This window comes from Oncorhynchus keta, chromosome 10 (genome assembly GCF_023373465.1).
Source record: "Oncorhynchus keta strain PuntledgeMale-10-30-2019 chromosome 10, Oket_V2, whole genome shotgun sequence".
NCBI classification, from domain to species: domain Eukaryota; kingdom Metazoa; phylum Chordata; class Actinopteri; order Salmoniformes; family Salmonidae; genus Oncorhynchus; species Oncorhynchus keta.
Window position 1 is genome coordinate 38,772,943 of NC_068430.1, and position 16,279 is coordinate 38,789,221.

Sequence of the window (16,279 nt, forward strand, 5' to 3'; positions counted from 1 at the left end):
GATTTGACCTTGTATTTTTCCAAGTTCCCAGTTGTCTTGAAAGCACCATTAGGTTAATTGTTTAGCTAGCTAGCTAGCTAGCTACAGGTCTAAACAAAATACTATTTGACAGATGATTACAAAACCCACCAAGTTAGCCGGGTGTGTCCGGGGGTGATTACAGTCATCAATGTGTATTTCATGAACATGTGTACATGGTGACCCATCCACAATAATGACCCATCCACTTAGTTAGATGTGGCTGGGAGGTGGTTATAGCATTTCTTTCACATTACCCATCAATTTAGACAGCTAATATTTATAAAATATTTATCTGGACACTTTCTATTTGTGATATTGCTACTATGCAAGTAACCATTTCACTGTACCATTTACATATTCTGTATCCTGCATCTGACAAATAAACTTGGATTTTATTTCATATACTGTGTGTTTACCAGAGACGGTAATGTGAAGAACAACATGATCTGCACCAAAGTCAGATTAGGATATAGGCCAAAGACTAGATAACATGTATTTTTGCTTCTACTTTCACCACTTTTAGTCTTGACATCTTTGGTTGTTTACTACACTACCTTACTCCGTTTAGCGCATGGCCTCACATGTGAATCGTTAAAAAGATGGGTGGGGCTTAAGACGGTGTGAACGATGCTGAATGGGTGTAGAAGAGCTCTCCAGTAGGTGTACCAAAACATTCAAGGGCCATTTTCTCAAAAGTGGGGTTACAAGTTTAGCAACTTTCAAAGCAGAATTACTTTCCCGTTGTTCCTCAACTGCCGTGTATGATATACCATGTTCTAGCTCGGAGTCTCTACTTTTATCCAATGTCAAAAACACCATTGAAAACGTTGCTACATAGGACCGAATCGAGATGGTCATTCACAGATGTGGAAAAAGAGGTGTGAATACTTTCTGAAGGCACTGTAGTTAGATTGCTAAAATACAAAGTCAAATTGATTGCATGATTGTATAATTGATTCATTAATGCATACATGGCTGTCTCTGAGAAATGGACATCAAACATTTAAAATGTCATGATATTGAACTCAAAAGATCCGTCTGGATCAAGTGCCATTTTGAAGTGATATCGGGTACCGTGATGGTAGCGAGGATCATGATACTAAACCTTGTTACCAGTAAATATTCTGGTACCGTGACAACACTAATTCTAAGTGGTATGCTAGTATGGACATTGGAATGTAATCATAACCTCTCTTTCTTCATACAAAGGTTGTTTATTCATAGTCATACACAATTTACATAATATGTATGGTGAGAAGATGAGGTGTAACATAATCACTACAAGAAGATCATGTGAATAACATTAATTCAGTATGTAGCCTAGAAGATAACAGGCAAGACCAGGTCCTTACCGTCCCGGTGACCCTGACGTCATGGAGACGCCCCCACTCGTCCTCGTGGCTGTCAACCATCATTAGTCCGTCCTCCTCCATCCCCCACTCAGCCTGCAGATCCAGCTGCACCTCCTCCCCTAAGGAGTGCATCCCCACGGCCGGGTAGAGTGCCTCTGGAGACCCTGGGACCACGACCGTGCCCACCTGGACGCAAACACAATGTTACTATGTCCGATGGGTGACAGATAGATGGAGTCTGGACCAGTCCAGGACCATTGAGTACTAGACCCAGTCTAAGACCAAAGCCTTGATCCTGACTGCACACGTGGTCTCACAAGTAAGACTACGAAATTAAGACTCAATCTCTGTGGCCCAATCTGCATTCATGGCATATGGAGGCGTTACATATCATAAAGAATATAAATACCAGACGAAAGTAGGGTAATCTTTCTCCAATTACAGCATTATCTTGACTGTATCTTGTAGGCCTACAGGTGTGTGGAAGAGAATAACACTAATAGCTTAGCTTACTTCTTTTCCGTTCTTGGTGAAGAGGACTGTTGTTCGTCCATCCTCCAACGACTCTAGGTAGATCCCACAGCCGATACGATCGCCACGGTTACATTTGGGCCCAAATTGCTGTCCAACAGTGTTCCCATTGTACAGCCTGTTGAATGGCAGAGAGGTGAGATGTGAGCGTGCTGGCTGAGCAACAGCTGGCAGACTACTAAAGGAAACACCAACATAAAGTGTCTAGGGGGTTGGCCCACCACGGGCCGTCAGAACAGCTTCAATGTGCCTTGGCATGAATTCTACAAGTATCTGATGCTCTACTGGAGGGACTTGACACCATTCTACCACAAGAAATTCCATAATTTTGTGTTTTGTTGATGGCAGTGGAAAATGTTGTCTCAGGCGCCATTCCAGAATCTCCCATAAGTGTTCAATTGGGTTGAGATCTGGTGACTGAGACAGAAACACACACACACTTTAAACTTTCTATGCTCCTTTGAATCCATCTTTCAATGTCACTGAAATCTCTTCTTCTAGCCATGGTAGCCAAAATAATTGGCAACTAGCATTTTATACATGACCCTAAGCACGATGGGATGTTTTATTGCTTAATTAACTCAGGAACCACACCTGTGTGGATGCACCTGCTTTCAATATACTTTGTATCCATGATTTGTTTCCTTCCTTTATTTTGGCAGTTACCTGTAGGTCTCACATACTTCAACAACAGTAGACAAAGTAGTAGAACTGAGACGATAAACCAAAAATGATCGACACCGACCATACCAATCACTTATCGCAGGCATTTTGCTGATATTGTCATCACCATAAGTAGCCTACACTAGAGAAATGTGAAGTTTGAAATTAAATAAGTTAGCTAAATGTGTGATTGTTAATTGGACAATTGATAGTTATAACCATAATTAATAGTATTAGTAGTTTAAAAGGATAAAAAAAAAAGTGGTGCACATTAATGTTACAAACGTATTGTTCTATGTATCGTTATCGCATCAATTCAAGCAATTTATCGCGATATGGATTTTTGTCTGTATTGCTGCCCAGCTCTACCAAGCAGTGTTTCTCAACTTAGGTTGAATGTTCGTAAAGTGGTGCTGTGGCCCGTTCAAAATAAATCTGTTGAGGAACATTAGGCCTATTTCTCTATTCCCTTCTAGAACATACCATTGAAATGATCTCTATGCATTCTAAAGCAAACTGATGCTAGAATGTTAAGGTAGGCCTTCATTCAAAACTTTACAAATAAAGAGATTTTAGAGTATGTACGGGATACACATGGTATACACCGTCCAATGAATTCCTTACTTGTAGGTTCCTTCTCGACAATGCAATAACAATAAGAAACAAGGCAAAAGTAAACATTTTGTCCCCAATTAGTTATGCAGAACCCCCACTTGGGCCAATTGAGATATCGCATGTAACTAACACATTTCAGTTAATTACTATAGCTCCCGGCTTGGACCAATCAGTAAAAACTTGCAAGACGCATCATTCCCCCAAGGTTTCATCTAACTCGGCCCGTCAAACTCGACCCAGTGCTGTCTGAAATATTGAGTGTGACTAACGGACAAAAGAACGGACAGACGAAGACAGATCCACAGTCCCTTCCCCGGTTTCATAATGGGGGACAATAATACAAGATAGGAATACAAACAAAGTAAATGGCTCAGTAGAATAGAATAAACATGTTAGTATAATACAGGACGGTACAATTTATAGTTATAGTTTGGGGAAAGGTGTTTAACTTGTGGAGTATTTACCAATCATAATAAGAGTCTGGTAGCTGCAGTAGTGATGCGTGTGTAGCTTGAATGTGTGTGTGCATGTTTGCTATGGTGCGGAGAAGCAGAGCAGGTGGTCAGTCCAGTTCAAGTGTTCAGCAGTCTGATGGCTTGTAGATAAAAACTGTCTCTGAGCCTGTTGATATCAGACCTCATGCTCTGATACCATCTGCCCAATGGTAAGGGAGAAAACAGCTCGTGGCGGGGGGGTGTGGGGTCCTTGATGATGCTGCGGGCCTTCCCCAGGCACCGTTTCGGGTAGATGTCCTGGATTATTTATTTATTTAACTCGGCAAGTCAGTTAAGAACAAATTCTAATTTAGAATGATGACCTACCCCAGCCAAATCCGGACGACGCAGGGCCAATTGTACGCAGCCCTATGGGACTCCCAATCACGGTCGGATGTGATGCAGCCTGGATTCAAACCAGGTACTGCAGTGACGCCTCTTGCACTGAGATGCAGTGTCTTAGACCACTGCGCCACTTGGGAGCCCGGGAGCATGGTGGGTGGGAGCAGGGCCCCAGTGATGTACTGTGCAGTCTTCACCACCCGCAAGAGGGTCTTGCAGTCGTGGACAATGCAATTCCCATATCAGGCCGTGATGCAACCAGTCAGGACGCTCTCGATGCTGCAGAGTTAGTATTTGGAGAGGATCCAGGGTGACAATCCAAATTTCTTCAGCCGCCGTAGGAAGTAGAGACGCTGTTGTACCCTCTTGACAAGACTGGTGGTGTTGTTGTTGTGGACGCCGAGGAACTTAACGGTTAACTCTCTCTACTGCAGTCCCGTTGATGTGGATGGAGCATGTTCCCTCCTCTGCTTCCTGAAGTCAACAATCAGCTCCTTTGTTTTGATGCCATTGGGGGAGAGGTACCACAATGCCCAGTTCACTTACCTCCTCCCTATAGGCTTACTCGTCATTGTTGGTTATCAGGCCTACAACAGTTGTGTTGTCAGCAAACTTGATGATGGAGTTGGTGTCGTGCAAAGCCACGCAGTCGTGGGTGAACAGATATATTAGAATTAGAATTCCTAAAACCAGGTCTCAAGCATGGATTACACTTGAGGCCCATGTGATTTCCACAGAGTTGGGTATGGCTGCCTTTTCCTGTTACGCTCCTTGCCTATGGAATAGCCTGCAGACTAAACTTAAACATGAGACTCTTGTCCCCCTTGCTCATTTTTAATATTTATTGGAGCATTTATTTTTGTATTGCTTGTAACTGTTTCGGGTAATGCAAGTTCTTGTGCTGTTAGTAGAATAACCTGTGTGTAAATGAAAACTGTTGCTGTATTTTTTATTATCTGTGATCGTTTTGTTTGTCTTGTTTAGTTTTTTTAATCATTGTACCTAAACTGTATGTGTAAACATGTATACGAAGGGCCCAGCTGTAAAAGAGACATTGGTCTCAGTCTGTGTTCCTTGTTGAAATAAAGGTATAATAATAATAATAATAGAAGAGGCCTGAGGACACACCCCTGGGGGGCCCCTCTGTTAAAAGTCAGTGTGGAGGAGGTGTTGTTGCCAATCCTCACAGCCTTTGGTCTGCCTGTGAGGAGGTCCAGGATCCAGTTGCAGAGGGTGGTATCCAGCACACACTCTGAGGATGCGGCCAGGGATGCCATCTGGGCCGGCAGCTTTGTGAATATTAACTCTTTTGGGAGTTTTCCTCACGTCAGCCTCAGAGCAAAAGCACTTGGTCATCCGGAGCAGCGAGTCTTCCGAATCGAGGGTAGAATATGTTAAGCTCGTCTGGTAGGGAGGCTTCGATGGGCACCACACAGCTGGATTTGCCTTTGTAGTCTGTGATAGTCTCTTGTTCTTGCCACATGCATCGCGAGTCTGATTTGTCGAACATCAATTAAAGTTAAATTCAATTAACTTACTTGCCATCATCAGCGTGGTAGGCCACTGAGTGCGGGAGCCAGCCAGGCTGATGGTCCAGCTTGTAGTATTGAGGCACCAGGCCAACAGCAATCATCCCCCTCACCCCTGTGTCAACGATGGTCACCTGAAAACATCACAGACCACTTCACTTAAAAACCATAGCATGAGCAAGATGTCCTAACATGCTCAAAGTTCATATTTCCCTGTGGGGGTGGCAGTCAGACAGCTGTTCACGAGCACCTGCAACTACACACTTTCCTACTGACAGCAATTAATTATGACATCATACCTGAGGGCCGCTTAAGTAGAAGGAGTGCGATCAGAACACTGAAAGATCGAGAGCGCTGAAAAGGGGAAACCATTAAGTCCTTCCCCATGACCTCACTAGCATGGCCCCTGGAATACACAGCAGTCTGTTTCTCTGTATCACATTCTTAATCCCTTTCAGAGCTCCTTAATCCTCAGTCAGACTGGTATGGGCTGCGTCACAAATGGCACCTATGGGCCCTAGTCAAGAGTAGTGCACTCTAAAAGGAATATAGGGTGCCATTTGGGACATAAAGACACTTGAACTGAGATGGACACAGGTCTGCTGATGATGGGTTGGGAAAGCACCCCCTGCCCACTGCTAAATGGTCTAAGCCTGAAAAACCAAACATGTTCATATAAGAACCATGTAACTTGCAGTTACATGATTGATTAATAAAATCTGTGTTTTGGCAATGATCATCCTGAAAACCGGAATATTTCAGTGCATGTGTCAAAAAGTAGATAAGACAATAAGAAAAATAATTACATGGCTTCAGTCTTCTGTTTCCATAAACAAGGTTGTGTTTAATTCACTCTAAGGTGTGTCCGTTAATGAAAAGCGGGATATGATTTCCCTTCCATGAAAGTTAAAGCAGGCGCGGGCGTTCAGTCAGACACTCATTATGTCTGCCCAGTCAATCCTCCAACGCCATAGTGTGCATCCTAAATGGCACGCTATTCCCCTATATAGTGGACTACTATGGGCACTGGTCAAAAGTAGTGCATTATAAAGGGAATAGTGTGCCATTTGGGACTCACATATGGACACCAGCAGGACTCCTTCAGGAATCACTCTACTTACCCACTCACTGTCCTGGCATAGCATACAGTAGGCTCAGGAAGCCAACACTAAACACCAGAACCAGACCTCTCCCTATCCCAGAATGTACAGCCAAGTCCTCCTTTCCTGAGCTTTACCAAAACCCAGGATGCTTTTTTACGAGTCTGCTGTCTTTATGATTTAGTCTGGAGGGACTCCTATTAAAAAAATGTACTGGTGAATAACTGGGGAGTTATGTTACACACTGCATACTTTTACACTGGAAAAACGACCATGTTTGCTCCATTTGTCAGATCATTTGTTTAAAAAAAAAAAGAAGGGTCCAAAAATAACAGTTTGGGTTGGTCTGAAAACTATTTTTACTTAAATGTGTCAGCTAAATTTAGCAGCTGTGCAGTTCTCTGAGGGCAGACAGCAGTTAATCTACAGGGTGTGACTGGCGATGGGCTCAGAATTACGATGCTCTTGACTTGAACTGTCAAAAGACTCGCCTGTACGACAGTAGGCAACAGTGTGGGAACAACAGGGTATAACAGTGTGGGAACACAATAGAGGCAAGAGACATCTTGACTTGACAACTTGTGTGATATGTCTGTCAAATTTGATTAATAGCTTGGTAATGTTAAATAAATGGACGAAGATTAACTACAAGACCACCAATGCCTGAGTCAGGGATACCTAACTAAATCTGTATTGGAGCTTACCTCAAAGTAGCAGTTTCCTTTGGATAACGGCCTTGGAGCCACGTAGCAGCCAACCTCATCCGAGTTCCCTTGGTAACTGTAAAAGAATTTCAGAAATTACTTTATATTAATCGTATCGTATTTGCAAAAGTATTTGAAAGTATGCAACGAACATACAAGCGTATGCTACACAGCATACAGTAGTTCTTTAACTTGTGAATGGTACTGGTCATCCAAGACAGTGAGAGGCTAGGAGGACAGTGTGAAAGACAGTATGAGTCTAAAAGTAAACAATCTAGGGGTCGTATCCACAAAGCAAGTAGAAAATTAGTCATAAGTGCTGAGAATATACATTTTACTCCTACTCTTGTGGGTAAAAATGGAAAACTATGCATGAAGCCTCTTTAGTCCCTCCTAGTCAACATATATTTAGGAGACCTCATGAGCTGTCCTAACCAGTTAAGAATTACCAACAGGTGTCTTGATAATAGAAACATGCAGTGAGTCAGTGGTTCCTGCACCACATGAAATTGCAGTTGTTAAAGTTGCACTTTGCAAAAATCGCACTGCCATTTCCTGTTTGCTAATACTCTAATAGTTTGCCTAATTTCAGTTTATGTGACAAAATAACCTAGTATACCATTATACCATCTAAACAGCTCTGAAATATATTTTCCTTAACCAAAAATATTGTTGTTTCAGGTGTTTGAAGCTGGTGTACAAAACCGAAAGTAAAAGACTCAAAAACAAAAGAATGGGAAGCATAGAAATAGCTCGCATAGAACAGATCTATTCTGCACGCATATAAATTTGGCAATTGAAAGCATCTAGGGTTTTAGCCAGCTGATCCGACACCTTATGCTTGGCTACAGTTAACCCAAAAAATGTATTAAGAAACTGCGGAGCCGGCGCAAGATATGGCTTGCTAAACGTACCTCAATCCAGGGATGAGAAATGTGTCGGGATGAGAAATGTGTAGTGCAGCTGTAAGCAAGTGTAAGGTGTTGGATCAGCTGGCTTATGTTTTCAATGAAAATGATAGACTTTTCAAAAGTATACAATGTTGTATGCAACATTATCGTCGAGTGACTTGATACCTACTTTGCAAAAGCTATTTAGAGATGTTAAACGGGATTGCGAGTGTGTTGATATAACGATAATATTGTTAAAATTCTGCTTTTAACAACCATCAGAACTTGTTAAAATATATATATATGCTATATATATATATATTAAGCAATAATGAATAGTAGGCCTAGGCAAAGTGATCGTGTCAGGCGAAAATGATAACAAACGTTTTACCATTTCAACATTGATGTACAGTCCCATTCACAGCTGGCGATGCCTCATCGCAAATGGTTATTCCCCATCATTTGCAACAATGTCAATAAGTGTCATCACTATCTTTCCTTTGCGGTACCTCAAACTGCCGTGATTGTGATTACCAGCTGAGATAAACTTTTATGAGTGGATTTTACTCCTGGTTAAGAGTATGTCTGAGCAGTGTCTTAACATCAACCTACTCTGAGCTGGGAGCTTTTTACGTCTTAAAATAGGTTTTAACAGGATTCCTAGGATATTTTATGAGATGCTTTGAGGATACAGCCTAGGACCCAGTACAAACGAACACACCTGAGTCAGCTCATCAAGGACTTGAATCCAGTGTTACTACTTGGCTGCAACAAAAGACTTCACTCACAGTGGGCTTGTTTGGCTTCGACTGCCTTGCTTGATCTACAATTCACCTTGAATAATAACTACCTATTATTATTTGCAGATCAGTCAGTCACAATTTACCCACATTGCATCAAAGATTTGATGTTCTCGAAGAAGGCCACCATGCCTGTGGGTCCCCAGAACCAAGGATAGAGATATTATGACGCATCTGACTGTGCTTTCTCTTTACATTCCTTGGTTCTGTGGACAGGTTCACAGGGTGGCTGTGTTTGAGAATATTAGGGCCGTGATTCATTGTGGGTAAATTGTGTCTGACTGACTGACTGATCTGGGCCCGGTTTCCAAAAAGCATCTTCAAGATAAGTTCATCGTTAGAACCTTCGTAGGAGCATTGATAAATCTCTGAGCTTATTCCCAAAACCATCGTTATTAACACTGCACTTGAAATAACTCTTAATCTAAAGCCTGCCTCAGACCACTCGTAGAACAGCTAAGTGCGTCGTTAAATGCTTTTTTGCCTTTATACACAGACGATCTCCGCTAAACATAGAATCACATGATGTATCAATCTCTCTTTGACCGCTGCTAACTTCAGAACAAAGTTGACAATAAATAAACAGCTGCCAATGTCTTTGCAAATGATACAAACAAGGGACGTATAAAAAGATGCTTCAAATGAAAACCAAGATGACTGCATTAAAATAAACAGTAGGCTATAGGCCTATTTCAATCATATTGAAATACGTTTCATGTTCAATCAATCGAGTTATATTTACTACTTGTAGGATACTGTCTGTAATTCCTCTCTCTCTCTCTATATATATATATTTTTTTGTCTCAATATATATGCTGTACTACCAACTGAATTTCGCTCTGGTAAAAGTAGCCTCTCATGTGCATTTTACCAGTAAGCCTATAGTCTCATGAGTCTTCTCATGTACCCCCAGGGGTCCTAGTACCTCTGGTTGGGAATCACTGGCCTAACATGTGTGCAATGATGTGCCAAATCGGTGATTTAGTGAATTTGCATTGGTTAAGCATTAGAATAAGCCGCCTCAATATTTGCAGCTGTAAGTTGTAATAGGAGCTGATCCGTTTTCAGTATTGTGAATGTTAAGGTAAGATTTAAATGGATAAAGCTGACCCGAGACCAGCGCTCCCTTTCTTTCGATTCTATCAGTATCAACACATGCTCCAACAACGCAGTTAGCGACCGTTCTCTCTGCGTGGTGTTTTTGGAAATGCATTTTAAATCTTCTGCCATTGTTGGGAAACCAGGCTCTGACTGTTCCGTCTCTTTACATTCCCTGCCTAGAACCAGGATAGAGGAACACTGTTTTGGCTAGTGTCATTATATATTATTAGGTATGAATGTTGCTGTTTATATGTTTATACACTATGTATATTGATCTTATCTGACTTACCACAACTGATATTCATTCTGGAAAATAAATAAATTAAATCCCTCATTCATCATCCTACACTTGACAGTTTTCATCCCCACCTTAGCACGTCTCCGTCTCTCAGCATCCTCTTGAACCGCTCACGGTACCGCACAGCCCCTACCTCGCGAATCTCCCGGATCCTCCGTCTCCAGTTCAGAAAACGGTAATGGAGGTTGATGTCGTCCATCGCTTACCTGAGGACAGAAACAGGAACGTTGAGGTGTTGATCCTCTACCCTACTCTCATATAAGTTTTTGAAGTGGCAGCTGCATATGAATAGCAGGCTGAATAGTTATGGACTAGGATGTCGGTTTTGCATTTGTTTGGTTCAGTTGGGTCGAAAACCAACTAAAAAATATATAAAATGCCCAAAGTAGCTTGTACGAGGGTGTCAAATCATAACATGTATTGTACGGCGTATTACCTAATTAATACACAATATACCTAGTTAGTTAACAATTTAAGAAGATATCAAATGTTAATAGTCTAGAGCGAACTAGCCAGCTATCTAGCTCCAGCTGCCAACACCTGCAGGGAAATAAATACTGTTAGCTACTGTAGCCGTAGGTTAACGTCAGCTAGCTATCCACATCAAGCACTTCTCAACCACACATACAGTGAGGAAGAGTTCTGTCCGTACGCAGGACATCCTCTCAAACGTCCGGTAACTTTTTGTTTTATTTATAAAACACACACCGACTAAAGTTGCACACCTTATTGTTAAGCTACTGTCTCTCATCTGTGGCCAAATTCCTTGTTGTTTACAAATTTCCCGTATGTGCTCTCCAGCTCCATCAAAACAAATTCCGCTGAGTGCAAATGGCGCGTTCTAATGACATCATGATACCAATAACATTTGTTTCCGGCAATCTATAAAGTACTCTACTGTAGCTGTTTATTTTAGGCTATAGGCTATTTTTCAAAGAGCATTATTATCTAAATTGAGTTGGCTACACTTGACAGGATATAAATTAAACGTGTGTGTGAGTGAGCAAGATAGAATTTGAGATGACAGTAAAATAATAAAGGAGCATAATTATGGGGCGGAGCCGTGTCTTTTTTTTAGAAGGATGAATTGAATCCTGAGTTTTGGGGTGGGTTACTAATTGTTAGGTGTGGAAAGGGAGGGCTTCCATAGCTAAAGAAATACATAAAAATACATCTTGATTGTGAAACATTTGAACCGAACAGCGTTCTGATCGTGAACTGGGAATACAGGACTGACAGCAAATGTTTCTTGCTTTTACATATTCATTGCCAGATTGGCTTCAGCATTAAACAGCAGTGTTTTTCCCCTTAATTTTTCTAAAATAAGTCATTTTTAAAGAGGTGTTCTTCCTACAACATTCTTCACTAGTCCATTATCATGACACACACACACACACACACACACACACACACACACACACACACACACACACACAGAGGAATGCATTTCCTGTCATGGAAGAATTAATCATGTTTGGCTTAGTCAGCCAAAGTCCCCTATGTTAAGTGGCACTCCGGCACCCTCTCCGTCAATGTCTCTCTGATCAAAGTATGAACGTGCACTTTTACGTCATCAAGCTACTCTTTTGTGTTCATTATTTGTTATTTTAAGCTAAGCCATGGCAACTGCAAATGCAAACATTCCATGTAATGGGGTCATTAAACTTTGGATGTGAGTGACTAATGCCTTGATTAGAATTCCTTTGGTGTTTGACTGTACATTCCAAAGTTCCAAAGACGGTAGCCCACGTTTTAAACAGCTCAGGTGTGCAGTCGTAAAGTACAGTTAAAGGAATAGGATTTAGACCCGTGCCTGATGCAACGGTTTAACAAGATTGCTGTTGGAACCTGTCCAAATTCATTATCAGGCTTCTTCATCAATAACCATCAAAGCACAGGTGAAGTATGTACAAGGGTTATTCTCAGTTTGTATACACAGAAGAGGACACTTAATCAAACATATATGTTTTCTATAAACACATGTTCTCATCACCAGCCTGTCATTTTAAATGTGTCAGTAATGCTTACTTGTAAAACACATAAATCAAATATATTCCCAGTGGAAAAACAATAATGCCGAATTTGAAACAGCAATAATGACACATTCATGATGGGGTTACGGCTAACCCTATTTCACCAGCAGGCACTGGTAAAGGAAAGGTGTGTGTGTCAGAGACAAGGGGAAGTGGGGGTGTGCTCAGCAATCTGGAAATGAGAGGGGAGACTAATATTCCTCTCTCCCTCTTTCCTTCCCCCTCCCTCTCTCTCCACCTTTTGGCTCTTTAAAAGCCGCTGTCCGTGGTGTCTGTCTGCTTCATTATCGCTCTGTTGTAGCTGGAGGGGATTCCTATCCACTCTGCCTCGCTTCTCCCAACCAACAACTGGAACTGAGCTGAATAAGAACAAACCTCAGACAACAGCCTACCCTGACATTGAATATCTGGCATTGAAACAAATAGGAACCTCCTGGACTATTACTTAACTTTTGTTGGTGGACCACGTGTATTTTGAGGGAAACATGCTTCTGTACCCTGACCTTCTGGCCCTGCTCTTCCTCCAGCTTGCCCTCTCCAGCCCGTGGACGCTAGCCTCCCGGCTGCCCCCTCTCAGAGGAAGGAGTCCCTCCAGTAAGGGCTTACAGGGGGCTAGGGCCCCCAACCAGAGGCAACAGTCTGGGGAGCTCAGCACCACTGTCCTGTTCCTGGGGGAGCCCTGTGGGGTCTACACCCTGAGCTGTGCCCGAGGACTCCGCTGCGCCCCACCACTGGGAGACCCCAGCCCCCTCCAGGCCCTTCTGCAGGGCAGGGGAGTCTGTGGCAATGCCAGTGAACCCAGCCCTTCTGAGAGTCCCCAGCCAAAAGGTAAGACACCTACTACAGCACAGAGGGAGAAGCCATTCAGTTACATCTGGTGGGGTGGAGGAGGAGGTACTGTAAACTATAACTAAAATCAATGCTAAATTGAGCTTTTGCAGATAGTTCACTTGACCTAGTTATGGGCTGTATAACAAGGGCCCAGAGTTTGATCCTTGTCAGGATATGGACATGATGCCAGCGCTGTATATCTTAGATAAATAAATAAACGTTGCTCTGATGACTTTGTTGTGATAAGAAAGGTCCCAATTGTGAGATTGTATTGGCCTGTGGAAGTGGAAAATGTGTAGCTTCATCAGAAGTATGAAATACAGCTAGGTCGTAATGGAGCACACAATTGGCACTTACAGTAGTTTACATTGGAGACAGAGCCAAGATCAGTATGCAGTGCTCCAAACTCAGCCACAAGACTTAGGATTTCTTTCAAATAAATCTATGCTCAGACTCCACCAGGAATTAAATTGTTTTGTGTGTGGGAAATGTTCTTCTCTTAAATAATCCCAATTATGTCATGTTGACCTCAAATCACCAGCAGCTGGAAATTTTACTCAACAACCTGTTAATGCCAATCTGTGAACATGATATGTGACTCTACCTACTGGTTTGTCTCTGCCACTGCATTCATCAGATATTTCAGTAATCAGTTACTGTGGTAATGTAATCCATTACTATGCTAAAAGCTGTTGTCATGTATTTTTTCCAGCCACACACCCGACACTGACTGAAGTCCTGGAGAAGGTAAAATCCTTTACTTAAGACATTTCATAATGAGGACATGTTGTGCTTCCAAATGTGTGGAGGACTGTGTTGAGCGATAGAATTGAAAGACAATAAAACATGCACCTGAAATAGTGGCGGGGGTTTTAATAATGAAAACCCGCTCTCTCTCTCCGTCTTTTTGTCTCCTTCTCTCTCTAGGCTCCGTGTCGTAGGCTGCTGAACACTGTACTTAAAGGTCTTGAGCCCGTCGTCTTCCAGTCAGACCGTGGCGATATCTATATGCCCAACTGTGACAAGCGTGGTTTCTTCAGAAAGAAACAGGTATGTTTAGAAGCAGACTGGTTTATGCATGTATAGCAGAGGTGGTTCGCCAAACTATGCTTGCATGATGAGTGGACCAACTCAATCTTGAGTTGCAGGCTGGACTCGATAGTCAATGCCTGGTCAGAAATGTTTGTGTGTATGTGTTTGAGTGTCGTTATTGTGTCCTATACAAAACTGCACATCTCTAATAGGCTTTATCTCTGTGTGGCAGTGTCGGTCGTCTCGGGGCATGCACCGCGGTCACTGCTGGTGTGTGAATGAGAGTGGCATGCCAACATCATCACACACAAGTCCAGAGGGCACCCTGATCTGTGACAATGTATGAGAGGGCACTGCCCAGTCCAACACACCCTGAAGTCTGGAATATTGACCAATGGGTGAGGATCGAGAGGAAAAGCAAGATGAGGAGAAAAGAGGGGGATAGAAGAAGAAAAGAAGACCTGCCTAAAGTGCTGGACACTAAATGGCCAATACATGCTAAATTCACCCATCTGCATCCCAAATGGCACCCTTTGTAGGGAATAGGGTGCCATTTCAGATGCATTCCCTACTACACTACTACCTACAAGCATATTTTTCCAATTGTATTTCTCGGGCAGGTCATTCACTTTATCCATCCCTGTTAGTTTGGTCTCACAGCGCCCTCTAGTGATGAGTTGTGATACAGTTCAAACCAGAGAGATTATTTACTAAGTAGGCTTCACCTGAGTTTAGACTGGATGGGTATGGAATTATTGCACTTTTTAGTTTCAATATCTGTACTCTGTGTTATAAATATGCAGAGTTGGGAGTTAATTTTATAACCTAACTCAAAGTGGGTAGACCTGTAGTAGACTACATCCCCAATCCCATTCACCCGCTGCGTCCCATGACAGTCTAGGCCAGGATACTCAACTCTTACCCTACGAGGTCGACAGCCTGCTGGTTTTCTGTTCTACCTGATAATTAATTGCACACACCTGGTGTCCCAGGTCTAAATCAATCCTTGATTATAGGGGAACAATTAAAAAATACAGTGGAACTTGCTTCGAAGTCCAGAGTTGTGTTTGAGGGGTCTAGGCCTAGTGATGACGATTGTCTCTGATGATGTTACCACTGTCGCTCTTATAGTTCTGAAACTATGCACTTAAATCTGACATTCTGATATTCAAACTCCAGGACCAAGAACTACTGGAGCACCTCCAATCTTTTTACTGACATTATAGCTGAGCAGACATGTTTTTAGAGTATAAGATATAGTCTTTTTATATACATATATAAATTAAAACCTGATGTATTATTTAATTCTCAGTATGTATTTTTTATAACAAATTGTACATTTTATTTAAGTGCTTTTTTGTCTTCTATTGGGCATGACAAAACATAGTATTTTGTACTGTACCTGCTGAACATATTTTATTGATGTAATTATTTATGTTGACAATCTTTTATACTTAAGTAAATGTGACATTTTATCAATAAAAGCCTCTGAGTGGAAACACACTGGACGCACATTTATGTTGATGGGTATCTTTCCCAGATGTCTGGTGAAGATACTTACCTGCTGTATAATATATGTTTTAGAGGTTTCATGTGAGCCTCATAACGGCTTGGAATAACAGCATGTGGTCTACAGTTTAACAAAAACCTGTTTGTGATTGAAAATAACCTTGCTATGGCTGTAATGGCTGGCCAGTGTGCCCTTAATCCAGAAATCGTTCTCATATGACCAGGAAGATTTAGAACAGGACTGGCTCTCAGTTACCATGACAATATCTAAAGCCAAAGAGCTTTGGAGTTAGTTTGCTCTTAAAAGTTTAAAGTGTGTTTTTTCTTCACCTTCCAAAATCACAATCTGAGTCTTATAAAAATATACACAATACACATTTTTCAAACAGCAGGAGACAGGAATGTTAAGTGAATTAGTTGGCATTTGTGACTTT

General features: G+C 41.9%; 2 protein-coding genes across 4 annotated transcripts in view; one reads left to right on the forward strand and one right to left on the reverse strand.

Annotated features, from left to right (window-relative positions):
• The window catches only part of LOC118388663 (SPRY domain-containing protein 3-like), a 47,693-nt gene extending 34,839 nt beyond the window's left edge, over positions 1 to 12,854 (reverse strand). The window contains exons 1-6 of one of the 3 annotated variants that reach the window (XR_004826594.2): positions 11,166 to 11,380; positions 10,512 to 10,646; positions 7,352 to 7,427; positions 5,557 to 5,681; positions 1,887 to 2,022; positions 1,374 to 1,559 (exon numbers count right to left, since the gene is read on the reverse strand). Coding sequence is in view for 2 of the 3 variants with exons in the window: in XM_035778003.2 (XP_035633896.1) it covers positions 1,374 to 1,559; positions 1,887 to 2,022; positions 5,557 to 5,681; positions 7,352 to 7,427; positions 10,512 to 10,639 (651 nt within the window). In the remaining variant the exon portion in view is untranslated. Of the gene's footprint in view, positions 1 to 1,373; positions 1,560 to 1,886; positions 2,023 to 5,556; positions 5,682 to 7,351; positions 7,428 to 10,511; positions 10,647 to 11,165; positions 11,381 to 12,711 lie in introns of those variants that run through there. The other 2 variants (XM_035778003.2, XM_035778002.2) reach the window with 2 other exon arrangements.
• Positions 12,855 to 12,958: 104 nt separating this feature from the next.
• Positions 12,959 to 15,839, forward strand: LOC118388665 (insulin-like growth factor-binding protein 3). Its single transcript, XM_035778004.2, has 4 exons — positions 12,959 to 13,301; positions 14,017 to 14,051; positions 14,232 to 14,354; positions 14,569 to 15,839. The coding sequence occupies exons 1-4, from the start codon at positions 12,959 to 12,961 to the stop codon at positions 14,680 to 14,682; spliced, it is 615 nt and encodes a 204-aa protein (XP_035633897.1). The 3' UTR covers positions 14,683 to 15,839.
• Positions 15,840 to 16,279: the final 440 nt, after the last annotated feature.